This window comes from Micromys minutus, assembly GCF_963924665.1.
Source record: "Micromys minutus genome assembly, chromosome: 2".
In the NCBI taxonomy this organism is placed as follows: domain Eukaryota; kingdom Metazoa; phylum Chordata; class Mammalia; order Rodentia; family Muridae; genus Micromys; species Micromys minutus.
In genome coordinates, this window is record NC_137971.1 from 45,936,633 (window position 1) to 45,951,721 (window position 15,089).

The 15,089-nt window shown below is 36.0% G+C and overlaps 1 protein-coding gene across 1 annotated transcript; it reads right to left on the bottom strand.

Annotated features, from left to right (window-relative positions):
* Nucleotides 1-984, bottom strand: LOC308417547 (olfactory receptor 5B2-like; the record flags this gene model as incomplete). The annotated part of the gene is made up of 1 exon (XM_080912922.1): nucleotides 1-984. The coding sequence occupies one exon, from the start codon at nucleotides 982-984 to the stop codon at nucleotides 1-3; it is 984 nt and encodes a 327-aa protein (XP_080769048.1).
* Nucleotides 985-15,089: the final 14,105 nt, after the last annotated feature.

Here is a 15,089-nt window from a genome sequence, read left to right on the forward strand (position 1 = left end):
TCAATCTGACATTTCACTCTTACATAAAAATTTTGCCTTCTCAACCACTTTCTTGAATGCATTGTTGACCTCCTTGTTCCTCAGGCTGTAAATCAAAGGGTTTCGTGTAGGGATAATTATAGTGTAAAACATAGATGCCACTTTATCTGCATCCATGGAATGACTGGAACTGGGTTGTAAGTACATAAAAATAACAGTACTATAAAATATGGAGACTACAGTGAGGTGGAAGGCACAGGTGGACAAAGCTTTTTGGTGTCCTTGGTCTGACTTCATCTTCAGCACATTAATAAATATGAAGAGATAAGAAACTAAGATGATCAGAAGAGCAAAGAAGACATTGCATGTTGACAAAAAAAAAAAAAAAAAAAAAAAAAAAAAAAAAAAAAAAACAAGAATCGCTTCACTGAGGTGTATATCAGAGCACGATAGAGCCGGAACTGCTGGAACATCACAGAAAAAGTGATGGACCACATTAGATTTGCAAAAAGAGAGGCTGAATATGTCTGCAACATGAAAAATGGCATTCAAGAGACCAAAGATATAAGAGCCAATGTCCAAATAAATACAAACACTTGTTGTCATCCTGGTGGAGTAATGCAGAGGTTTACATATTGCTACATAGCAGTCATAGGCCATAGATGCTAAGAGGTAATTTTCTCCAGTGGCAAAGACTACAAAAAAGAACATCTGTGCAGCACAGGCATTGTATGACACCACCTTGGAGACTATAAAGAATTCAGATATGACCATGGGAGTGACAGCTGAGGAATAACCCAAGTCTACATGAGACAGGTTACAAAGGCAAAAGTACATGGGTGTGTGGAAATGAGAGTCAATAAGAACCAACATTATCATGCACATGTTTCCGACAACATCAACGAGGTAAATGAGGGTAAGCATGATGAAAAGGGGGACCTGCAGGACTGGGTCATCAGTTAGTCCCAGGAGAATGAATTCTCTCATCTTGGTATAATTTTCCATTAATTATCTAGGAGTCAGTAGATGCCCTATAGAAATGAGAATTAAGAAATAGAATAATAAACAAAAATAAATTTTAGTGTCAATAAAATAAATTATTGTGTCATTCAAGGATGAATGGATATTTAATAGCTACTCATGGGACAGAGGATATAGAGAAAATAGAACTGGGAGAACTTTTTTGTGAGAATGTATGCTACTACATGGGAATGTAAGTTACTACAGATACTACTGTATAGGTTTCTCAAAAATCATAAGTAGCAGAAGGAATAACTTCTGGGTAAGAATCTAAAGAAAAAGAGATACTGTCAGTCTATCAAAGAGTGGTCTGCATTTCCAAGTGCATTTTACAGCTACATTGATGCAGAGACTAAAATATAGATTCCTTAAAAATTATAGCTTTCACAGAAAAAATAAGTTCTCAGCCACTGCTTTCTTACTCAAATATTTGATTGTTCTGGAAAGTATTCCATTCAACTTTCATTCTTAAAATCTAGGCCCACAGTCAAAAAATAGACAGAGCTTAGGCCGGCTTCTACAAGAGTTGAGAGAAGGATTGAGGGCCCCAAAGTGGATAGGAAAGTATACAAGAGCTTCTCAGGGAAACCAACAGAGTCAAATATCAACGATCCTTAGAGGTATTCAGAGAATGAGCCACAAGCCAAAAAGCACAGGAGCTGGACCTAGCCCCTATGTATATATGTAGCAGATGTGTAACTTAGTCTTTATGGGAGTTCCCCAAAAACTGGAGAAAGAGTTGTCCCTAAAGCCATTGTGTGTCTGTAGCTCCCATACTCACAACTGGACTGCCTTATCTGGACACAGTGGGATAGAATGTGCCTAGTCCTGCAGAGACTTGAAGTACCAAGGTGGGGCAAAATGAGGGGGGCTTCATCTTCTCAAAGGAGAGGCAGAGAAGGAATGGTGAAGGGATGGTATTATGGGCAATACAAGAGGAAGCAGTGACAATATTTGGGATTTAAAATTAACAATTAAATAATAATAAAAATTATTCACATAGCTTAAAATAAAAAAAATGTTATTGAACTCAGTTATAGCTTAGAATCATCATAGTGTAGTTAGATGTCAATTGCTAGAATTTCAACCACATAATTCTTGGATTATGATTATTCCAATGATGTGTTTATGTCACTATCATAACTGGAAAAATTGTTAATTGAAATACTATTGTGAAGTTTTAAATTAGATAAATCATGCATTTACTGATAGTGATACACTACCATATGTCCACAGAGTCTTTCTAAACTTAAATTTAAGAAGGTATCATATTTCATAAATCCCTACTCTTAGATGAAGAGCTATAGGAAATTAATGGTTGCTAAGAGATGGAGAATCAGTATTTTCCAGAAGCAAACCCCATGTCATGTTATCCAATCCCAAGTGGTCAGACAATATACATATGAAAAAAGGCAAAGGACACTGTCAAAAGGACAAAACTGCAATCAACAGACTGGGAAAAGATGTTTACCAATCCTACATCTGATAAAGGGCCAATATGCAATATATACAAAGAACTCAAGAAGTTAGACTCTAGAGAATCAATCCTATTAAAAATGGGGTACAGAGCTGAAGAAAGTTTCTCAACTGAAGAATATCAAATGGCTGAGAACCACATAAAAATGCTCAACATCTCTAGTCATCAGGTAAATGAAAATCAAAACAACCCTAAGATTCCACCTCACACAGGTCAAAATGGCTAAGATCAAAAAACTTAGGTTACAGAAGATGCTGGCAAGGATATGGAGAAAGAGGAACACTCCTTCACTGTTGGTGAGATTGTAAACCACTCTGAAAATCAGTTTGTTGGTTCCTTCAAAAACTGGACATAGTAACATAGACCATTCCTGGGCATATACACAAAGGAAGCTCCAACATCTAACAAGGACACATGCTCAACCATGTTCATAGCAGCCTTATTTATAATAGCCAGAAACTAGATAGAACCCAGATGTCCTTCAACAGAGGAATGGATACGAAAATCATTGTACATATACACAATGGAGTACTACTCAACTATTAAAAACAATGACTTCATGAAATTCCTAAGCAAATGAATGGAACTTGAAGCTATTATCCTGAGTGACATAACCCAGTCACAAAAGAACACTCATGGTATGTACTTATAAGCAGATACTAGCCCCAAAAGCTCAGAATACTCAAGAAAACATCCACAGAACTTATGAAACTCAGTCTCTCTTAGGAGGAAGAACAAAATATTTATGGGAAGAAATAAAGAAAGCAAGTAGGGACTGGAGAAAAGATCATTCAGAGGCCACATCACCTACATCACCTGGGGATACACCACATATGCACCCAATAAACACAAGCACTATTGCTGATGCCAAGTAGTGCTTCATGGCAAGAACCTGATATGGTTTCCTCCTCACAGGCTCTTCCATAGCCATACTGATACAGAGGAAGACGCTTGCAGCTAACCATCAGACAGAACATGAAAACCCCAACAAAGGAGCTAGAGAAAAGACTGAAGGAGCTGAAAGGGTATGCAACCTCTTGTGAAAAGAAAATTATCAACTAACCAAACCTACCACAGATCCCAGGGCCTAAAACACCAACCAATGAGTTCACATGTAGAGAACCATGGCCCCAGGTGCATATGAAGCAGAGGATAGCATTCTCTGACATCAGTGGCATGAAAGGTCTTTGATCCAGTGATGGCTCTTTTTCCCAGTATTGGGGACCACCAAGTTGCTGATGTGGGAGAAGATGGTTAGGAGAGGAAGCACCTCTATGGAGGCAATGGGAAGGGGAAGGAGGATGGCATTATTGGAAAGGGATAACATCTGAAATGTAAGTGCAGAGAATATTCTATAAAAATGTTGAAAAAAATAAAGTACTGATATTTATCTCATTTTGCACTAATACATTAACTAACATTTATGTATTTTGGGAATGGGGATAACATTTGAAATGTAAATACATAAAATATCAAATTAAAAAGCAGTATCAAGTTACATGTTTATTACTTTTGTTTGTGTTTTCCCCTATGGTGGGCTAATAAAATCCAAACTAAATCATAATATTTGCTCTTATATTTGTATTTTTTCTCTTATGGAAGCTATATACATTTTGTGAGAATCATTATCTTCACCACTAATGAGAGTTCTCATACTTATCCCCAAATACTGCTTTAAAATATCTCCACCATTGAGTTTTGTATTTAGGTAACACTTTATATACAGTTATTTTTGTGCTTTTTACATAATTTAATTTTTTACCAAACCATATGCACAACTTTATATATACCAATTATACCTTCACAAAGTGATTTTGTAAGTATTAAAGTTTTGAAAAATTGATCATTCTGTAAATTATTAGAGTTGTAACTATGAGGACTTGCATTCAATCTCCAGAACCCATTTTAAAGAATATAAAGAATGATAGCATGCACTTATAATTTCAATGCTAGTTTGGAGACAGATTCTTGCAACTCTCTGCGAAGCCAGAATTGCCTGCTTAGAAAGTTCCTAGACAGTTAGTTAAATGGGAAACTCTGCCTCAATAATAATGAATGAATGAATTAATTAATTAATTAATGAACAAATGAATGCATGAGTGAACAAATGAATGAAAGCAGTCAGACAGCACCTGAGAAATGACAGCCAAGGCTGGCCTACATATGTATACTTGCACACACACATTGGCACAAATAAAAATGTACTTTTACTTGCTGTGTACATATCTTGCCTATGAACAAGAAACAAATTTTAATAATAAGAGATTGAAATCAGACATTCAAATATGTAACACACAATGCTCACAATAAATTGAAAGAACCAAGATCTCCAAGAAGAGAAAAATGAGAGGGAGATTATTAACCTGGGAACATAGACCTGGTTTCAAATCTTGAATGCAGAATTAATTGTGAATGCAGAATTTACTGTACTTGAATTGGTCACTTTTTTTTAAATAAAGAAAATGAAATAGCTCCTCTAACATAATTAACAGAATAATAACTGTTATATTTTTTTATCTATTTTTTATCTATCCCCTTGAATAAAGGGGTTGACAATCTGGATCTTACAAACTTGAAACTTTGTCATGATAAAATGTATAAATTTGGGACTTGGACAGAGACCTCTGGTTAAAAGCCCTGGCTGCTCCAGAAGACACGCATTCAAATATAAGAACCTAAGTGATGGGTTACAACAATCTGTCATTCTAATTCCAAATGTTCCAGTGCCCACTTCTGGCCTTGGGAAGTGCATGCATGTAGCACAGAAACATATAAGCAAATGACCCACACACATGAAATAATAAAATAATTTTTACCAAAAAATAGAATTATGTTGGAGAAGTTCTATTTTGGAGACATCTTACAAATGTCACTTACCTTACTCCAATCTCTATTTTGAATCAAGTATACCATAAACATAGAATTATGTCTCTGAGAACAAATAAAAGCAGTCTGATAAAATTGATCAGGAACCAGTTGTCACTTTAAACTCATTCAGTATAATTATAATTTGGTGTGTTTTCTTTTCCTGTTCAAGGATTAATGAACTCTTCAACTTGAGAGAGGCTGTGTTAACTCTCCTATTCAGAAGACCAACTTTGCTAAAAATTTATCAGACAGAAGATTGTACTGTGATTTTACAGACAAAGAAGAGGGCCAAGAGGGAGTTGTAGAGGCATGACAACATCAGGGAAATAGGTTCTATATGACACAACCATAGACCCTTATGTATTTACTTTTAGCAGAAGCAATTAAGCTGCCTTTGGGACCAAACTTAATGGTTGCAGAAGCACAGAGATGCATCTACTTTTCTCTCATTTATGATTTCAACTAAGTAACAGCTTATGATGTACTCACCTGGGGGCTCAGTTCTTACTATAGAAGCATGTATGTGATCACGCAAGGAGATCTCTGCAAACATAAAGCCAGTCTGTTCAAAAAAGACAATTCCAGGACAGCCAAGGCTACACACACACACACACACACACACACACACACACACATGAACACATGCACAAACATACACACACACAAACCTGTCATAAAAATCAAAATAAAATTCTTTGGATATAGAATATATTTAAACACTATATTTTAATTATTCTTATACCCTAGAACTTTCATCTTTTTCACAAATCAAGTCCCACAAGTCCCTTTTCCATTCTTATGTATTTTGAGTTGATTATTTATTCGTGGGTTTTAACCCAGACCATCTATGTAACAATGGGTTTGGAGCATCCAATGGGACATGGTTAGTTCATGGTTAGTTCACCATCAATTAAACTTGCGAAGTAACTAATACTTTTCCAGTATACAAGATAGGTTTTCTAGCTATCTAATGAGATTTACCAATATTTTTGTAAATATTCAATCTAGAATATATCACATCTAGAAGTCCCCTCATGGAATTTTAGGGTCACTTAAATAGGCTATCACTTCATATAAAAATGAAGATAACTCTTCCTTTCCACATTGTATGCCCGTGACTTGATTCATTTCTTTTACTGATCTATCTAAGACTACAAATACTTTATTTAATAGGTATGGGGAGAGTGACAGCTTTGCCTTGTTCCTGATTTTACAAAATTGCTTTGAGTTTCTCTCCATTTAAACTGCTATTGTCTGTGGATTTCATCTAAACTGCCTTTTTATGTTTAGTTATGTCCTACACCCCTAGTCTTTTCAGAAATTTATCATCAAGGAATGTTAGAAAACATTGTCAAATGTCTTTTCTACATGGAATGAAATACATTATGTGAATTTTTTCTTTCATTTTGTTTATCTGGTAGATTACATATATTTATTTTTATACACTGAACTACCCATGCATATCTGGGAGAAAATTTACTTGCTTATGTTGGATGATCTTTTTTATAAGGTCTTCAATTTGATTTGCAAGTATTTTGTTTTTTATTCTGGATCTCGATTTGTAAAAAAAATAAAAAGTGTGTAATATTTCAAGCAAGTAGACCATGCCACCAGTCAGAAGATCTGGGAAGGTTGATGGAGGTTCAGAAACCCCAGGAATCTCAGAACACAGAGTCATGACACACCCCATTGAGAGGACCATGACAGCCAGTCATGTAGCATAAAAACCTAGAGTTTTCCAGGATAATCAAGTATCTAAATAGGTTCTAAGCATTTAGCCAAAGAGCTTCTATTCCTGGGTATTCTTTTCTGCTGGAATTTAAAGGTATTTAATCTCTTGTTCACCCAGATTAAGATATATACATTTTATCTGACAAGAAGATTAAGCAGTTTGAATAATCAATGACTATCTCCTTCATCAAAGATTGCTATGGGGCGTGGCAGGCATTCATAATAAAGAACCCCATTTAAATATTTAAGAGAAGTCCTCTCTTCCAGCCACTCAGTAGTCTTGGAACTCACTTGAAACCAAAATGGATTTCTCCTCACCACTGACTTACCCATACAATTTCTGTTTGCAAAATAGAGAAGGATGGACTCATGGAATCTTAGCAGTCTCCAGCAGTGTCTGAGTATATAGGAGATTGAGATTCATGTGCAACCATTAGAGCCCCAGCTATTTCTCACCCCCAGAAACACAGGCAGGAACCCCCATTCCAGATTGTATTCTGCCTTTCTCATGCTGCACTCCAGCGTCTCAGAGAAAAGGCAGACACAAAGGCCAACAATAATTGCCTATCTTGATTAGATCTTCATACATAGCTGTTAGGGTAACTGTGACCTCATAAAATGAACTGGGAAATGTTACCTTTTTTTATATATATTGTGAAATAATTTGACAAGTATAGGGACTAAAATTTACTGAGAAATCTGTTAGAATTCTGCAGTAGGACCATCTGGCTCTGAGTTTTTGGTTGGTACACTTTGAATGAGTTCTATTTCACTAGGGGTTACTATTTATTTATATTACTTATCTGATCTTAACTTTTGTAAGTGGTACCTATCAAGAAAATGGATCATTTCTTTTAGACAGGAGCAATTTTGGGTCAGAAGGTTTGTTTGGTTTTGTTTTTTGGAAGTTTTGTAGGTGCACTGATGTGTCCATGTCTACACTGGAGGTCCTGTCTGACATCCAGAGGTGTTTTTTTCAAGTTCAGTAGCCCCACACTTTGGCATTTTCGCTACTAATACCTGCATTAAATCCTGGGAGTCTCCATCATCCCAGATCTCTAGAACTTTCTAGATGTTTCCCCATAGCACTACACCTAACATATTAATTAATTTGGAATATGGTTTGTCTATCTTATTAATTTCACAAAGAACCAACACCTTGTTTTATTAATTCTTGGTATTGTTCTTTTTGTTTCTTTCTTATTGATTTCAGTCCTGAATTTGATTATTTCTTGCCATTATCTCTCTTTGTTCTAGGGCATTCAGGTGTGGTGTTAAGTTTCTAGTATGAGACCTCTTCCATTTTTTTTTCTTAAAATGTAGGCACTTGGTGTTATCAAATTGCATCTCTGAACTGTTTTCATTTTATCTTATAAATTTGAGTGTCTTATGTATTCATTTTTATTCAATTCTAAAAAGCCTTTAATTATTTTCTTTTTGCTGTCTTTGAATTTCATGACATGAAATTTGTAAGCTTTCTTTTATGAAAATATCTAATTTATGACAGTCTGATAGGATACAGGGAATTATTTCAATTTTCTCCTTTCTGTCAAGTCTTGCTTTGTAATATATGTGCTCATTGTTGGAGAAAGATCCATGAGGTACAGGGAAAAAGGTATATATTATTTTGTGTTTTGGCAAAATCTACTGTATATGTTAGATGGGTCTAAAATAGTTAAGCCCAGCATATCTCTATTTAAGTTGAGAATGGTGTATTGAAGTATTTCAGGATCAGTGTGATAGGGTATGATTGAGATTCTTTCAATAATTGATTTATGTTATCTTAATATTTCTTTTACAATCTTGGGTACTCTTGTATTTGAAGCATAAATATTAAAAAGAGGGACTTCAGGGTGCAGAACAGAGCCCGGCCCATCTGCCACGTGGACCGCCAGCCCCTAAAGGTTGAAAAACTGGTGTGTAAGAGATCTAGGCAGGCAGGGAGCAGAGAGATCTCTGCAAAGTGCCAATGCAAAGCGCACCCTCCAACCTGCATGATCAGGGACAAGGAACAGAACTTTGGAACTTCTGTTTCCACCCAGCGGCAACTTCAGGGCGAAGAACAAAGCCCGGCCCATCTGTAACGAAGACCACAAGCCCCTAAAGGTTGAAAAACTGGTGAGTAGGAGATCTATGCAGCCAGAGAGCAGAGAGACCTCTGCGGAGTGCCCAGGCAAAGCGCACCATCCGACCTGCCTGATCCAGGGACCAGAAACAGAACTTTGGAATTTCTGTTCCCACCCGGCGACTATGAGGCATAGAACAGGGCTCAGCCCATCTGCCACCTGGAACAGTGGAGATCCAGGGACACGGACCAAATACAAGGGAAAGCCGAGAATATCACTGACAACAAAATGGGAAGAGGAAAGGGTAAGACTATATCCCAAAAAAACCAAGACAACCTGGAATCAACAGAACCCAGATCTTCCATAACAGCAAACATCGGAATGCCAAACAATCCAGAAAAAGAAGACGCAGACCTGAAATCATACCTCAAGATGCTGATAGAGATACTTAAACAAGAACAGGAGGAAAAGCAAAAAGATTCAGAAGCTTTTAAAGAGAAAACAAGAAAAACACTCAAAGAACTCAAAGAACAAGAGGAAAACAGAAACAAAGAGATGAAGGAATGGAAGAGGGAATTTAAAACAGAAATTGACACAATAAAGAAAACAAAAAAAGAGATAACCCTAGAGGTAGAACACCTTAAAAAAAAATCAGGAGTCAGAGAAGCAAGCATTTCCAATAGATTACAAGAGATGGAAGAGAGAATCTCGGGAACAGAAGACAACATTGTAAACATAGACAAAACGGCCAGAGAAGGTGCAAAAAAACAAAAAGCTGCTAACCCAAAATGTCCAAGAAATCCCTGACACAATGAGAAGACCGAACCTAAGGATAATCGAAATAGAAGAAGGAGAAGAGTATCAAATAAGAGGCACAGTAAATATCTTCAACAAAATTGTAGAAGACAACTTCACTACCCTCAAGAATGAGATGACCACGAGCATAAAAGAAGCCTTCAGAACTCCAAAGAGGGTGGAAAAGAAAAGAAATACCTACCGACACATAATAGTCAAAACACCAAGTTCCCAAAGCAAAGAAAGAATACTAAAAGCAGTAAGAGAAAAAGGTCAGATAACATATAAAGGCAGTCCAATCAGAATCACACCCGATTTTTCAACAGAGACTATAAAAGCTAGTAGAGCCTGAAGAGACATCATGTACACCCTAAGAGAGCACAAGTGCCAGCCCAAGCGCCAGCCCAAGCTGATATACCCAGCAAAACTATCAATCACCGTAAATGGAGAGATGAAGATATTTCAAGACAAATTAAAAGTTACACAATATCTGACCACAAACCCAGCACTACAACCAATTATAGGTGGAAAACCCAATACAATAAGGGGAAATACAGCCTAGTAAAAACAAGAAAACTCCTAAACAAGAAAACCAAAAGAAGAAAAAGACACAGACAAAACTCAACACACAAAAGCAATAATGGCAGGAGACAGAAACAACTAATCCTTGATATCTATTAACATAAATGGACTCAACTCCCCAATAAAGAGACATAGGCTATCAGACTGGATACATAAACAAAATCCAGCCTTTGCTGCATACAGGAAACTCATCTCAGAGACAAAGACAGATACTATCTCAGAGTAAAAGGGTGGGAAAAAAACTTCCAAGCCAACAGCCCCAAGAAGCAAGCCTGATTGGCTATTCTAATACCAAATAAAGTAAATTTCAAATGAAAAGTTATCAAAAAAGATAAGGAAGGACACTTTAGACTCATTACCAGAGAAATCTGTCAGGAGGAACTCTCAATAATTAAAATATATGCTCCAAATAAAAAAGCACCCACATTCATAAAAGAAATCCTACTAAAGCTCAAAAAACACATTTCACCCCACACAATAATAGTGGGAGACTTTAGTAACCCACTCTCACCAATGGACAGATCATGGAAACAGAAAGTGAACAAGGACACTGCAAAACTAGCAGAGACTTAAAAACCAACTAGAATTAATAGATATCTACAGAAAATATCAACCTAAAGTAAAAGAATACACATTCTTCATATCACCCCATGGCACCTTCTTGAAAATTGACCACATAATTGGACACAGAACGAGTGTCAATCGATATAAGAAGATTGAAATACTCCTATGCAACCTCTCAGATCACCATAGTCTACAGCTGGTCTTTAACAACAACAAAGACAACAACAAGCCCACATACACATGGAAACTAAACAATGCTCTGTTAAACAATAGCAGGGTCAAATAAAAAATAAAGAAAGAAATTAAGGATTTTCTATAATTCAACTAAAACGAAAACACAACATACCCAACTTATGGGTTGCAATAAAAGCACTACTGAGAAGAAAACAAATAGCCCTAAGGGATTCCAAAAAGAAACTGGAGAGAGCTTACTTCAGCAACCTGACAGCACAGCAAAAAGCCCTAGAACAAAAGGAAGCAGATATACTCAAGAAGAGTAGATGGCAAGAAATAATCAAAATTCGGGCAGAAATCGAACAAATAGAAACAAAAAGAACCATTGAAAAAATCAACAAAACGAAGAGTTGGTACTTTGAGAAAAACAACAAGATTGATAAACCCCTAGCCAGAGTATCTAGAGGGCAAAAAGAGAGTATACAAATTAACAAAATCAGAAAGGAGAGACATAACAACTGAAACTAAGGAAATTCAAGAAACCATCAGATCCTACTACAAAAACTTATACTCTACAAAATTGGAAAATCTGGAGGAAATGAACAAATTCCTAGACAGAGACAAGATCCTAAAGTTAAACCAGGATCAAGTTAACCATCTAAATAACCCTATAACACCTAAAGAAATAGAAGAAGTCATCAAAGCCTCCAAACCAAAAAAGCTAAGGTCCAGACGGGTTCAGTGCAGAATTTTATCAGACATTTATTGCGGATATAACACCAATACTCTCCAAACTATTCCAAAAGGTAGAATCAGATGGAATACTACCTAACTCATTTTTGGAGGCTACATTAACCCACGTACCTAAATCACTCAAAGACTCTACAAGAAAAGAGAACTTCAGACCAATCTCACTTATGAACATTGATGCAAAAATATTCAACAAAATCCTTGCACACCGAATACAAGAACACATCAAATTGATCATTCATCATGACCAAGTAGGCTTCATCCCTGGGATGCAGGGATGGTTTAATATAAGGAAATCCATCAATGTAATCCACCATATCACATGGTCATCTCACTAGATGCTGTGAAAGCATTTGACAAAATTCAACACACCTTCGTGTTAAAAGTCCTGGAAACAACAGGAATCCGAGGTCCATACCTAAACATAACAAAAGCAAAATACAGCAAACTAACAGCCAACATCAAACTTAATGTTGGGAAATCTGAAGCAATCCCACCAAAATCAGGGACTCGACAAGGCTGGCCACTCTCCCCCTACCTATTCAACCTAGTACTGGAAGTCCTGGCTGGAGCAATTAGACAGCAAAAGGAGATTAAGGGGATACAAATCGGAAAGGAAGAGGTAAAAACATCCCTCTTCGCCGATGACATGATAGTGTACTTAAGTGACCCCACAAATTCCACCAGAGAACACCTACAGCTGATAAACAAGTTTAGCAAGGTGGCTGGATACAAAATTAACTCAAACAAATCAGTAGCCTTCCTATACTCGAAGGACAAACAAGTGGAGAAAGAAATTAGGGAAAAGGTACCCTTCACAATTGTCACAAAATCTATAAAATACCTTGGTGTGACTCTAACTAAGCAAGTGAAGTACCTGTACGACAAGAACTTCAAACCTTAAAGAATGATATCGAGGAAAATCTCAGAAAATGGAAAGATCTCCCATGCTCATGGACTGGAAAGATAAACATTTTAAAAATGGCCATTCTACCAAAAGCAATCTACAGATTAAATGCTATCCCCATCAAAAATCCAACCCAATTCTTCATGGAATTGGAAAGATCAATGTGCAATTTCATATTGAACATCAAAAAACCTATAAGAGCAGAAAATATCTGCGGGAATCACTATCCCTGAGCTCCAGCTTTATTATAAGGCAATTGTGCTGAAAACTGTATGGTACTGGTACAGAAATAGGCATGTGGATCAATGGAATAGAATAGAAGATCCAGAAATGAGCCCTCACATATATGGTCACAGGATTTTTGACAAAGGAGCCATAAACATTCAATGAAAAAGGACAGCCTATTCAACAAATGGTGATGGTCCAACTGGCACTCCACATGCAATAGATAAAAAACAGACCCTTTCTTATCCCCTTGTACAAAGCTCAAGGGTAAGAGGATCAAAGATCTCCACATTCAACCATATACACTGAAAGTATTAGATGAGAAAGTAGAAAAAACCTTAGAACACATAGGCACAGGAAAAAATTTGCTGAACAAAACACCAGTGGCTCAAGCTCTAAGGTCAAAGATTAACAAATGGCACTTAATGAGATTGCACATTTTCTGTAAGGTTAAGGACATTGTCAAGAAAACAAAACGGCAGCCAACAGAATGGAAAAAATCTTTACAAACACCACATCAGATAGAGGCCTAATATCCAAGGTATACAAGGAACTCAAAAGATCCACCTATTCTACTTCTGGGCATATATCCCAGAGACACTTTAATACACAACAAATATATATGCGCCACAATTTTCATAGCAGCTCTATTTATAATAGCCTGAAGCTGGAAAGAACCCAGATGTCCTTCAGAAAATGATGGATACAAAAATTGTGGTACATTTACACAATGGAATACTACTCAGCCACCAGAAACAATGGCTTAACCAAATTCTTAAGAAAATGACTGCATCTATAGAATATCATCCTGAGTGAGATAAGCCAGTCACAAAAAAACAGCTATAATATGCAGTCACTGATATTGGGATGCTAACCCCAGAGGCTTGCAATCCCCCAGAAACAACTCACAGACTGTATGAAGTCCAAGAAATCAGGAAAACAAAAAAAAAATATTTACAAAACAAGAAGACTTTGACTATTTCCATGTTGTGTTTTGTTTTGCATGTACTTTATGCTCATTGTAACTATTAGGTTTTCAATGCATACTGTCAAGCCCTTAAAAAAATCAAGTACTGACTAAAAATTCTTTGTTTTGTAAATTAAAGGCATTTTAAAAAATAAAAAAAAATGGCAGTACCAGCTTTTCTCTTAGGTCTATTTTCATGAAATATCTTTTTTTCAATTTTTTGCTCTCAGGTAATGTCTATAACTAATAAAAGGTATGTTTCTTGGATAATACAGAAGGGTGGATTTTATTTTCTAATCTATTCTGTTATTTTTTAATTAGGAAATTGAGATGAATAATATCAAGGACCAATGATTCCAATAACTGTTGGTTCCTGTTATTTTGGTGGTGGTGGTAAGACTAATGGTGTGTGTAAGTGTGTGTGTGTGTGTGTGTGTGTGTGTGTGTGTGTGTGTTCTTTTCTGTTGATTTTTGTTGTGCTGATATTATTTTCTCTGTTTTCATGAATGTTGTTAACCGCCTAAGTTTAGAGTTTTCTTTCTATCACTTTCTATACTACTGTATTTGAAGATATGTATTGTTTATATTTGGCTTTATCATGGAATATATTATTTTTACTACCTATGACCTTGCTGAAAATATTTTTTTGGCCTTAATACCTTTAGCTTTGGTCTTTTCATACTGTCTGCTATTCCCTGGATGTTAGTATCAGGAAGCTTTGGGAGTGTAGGATTGTTTGTTTATTTTTTAGTTTTGAAAATTTCTTTGAGTAATATAGCTATTTATTCTATCTGTTGCAGTACCTATTAATAAAATAAAAATGATTATCTACTTTTTTGTTTTTTATTTTTTTAAACATTATTTTAAAAAACAAAATAAAAGAAAAAAATTTAAACATTTGTACATAAATGTATACAAGTACATTTTTGTCAGTGCTTGGCATTTTTTTTTTCTTTTGTTAAGGTTTGATGCTCTGCATTAAGG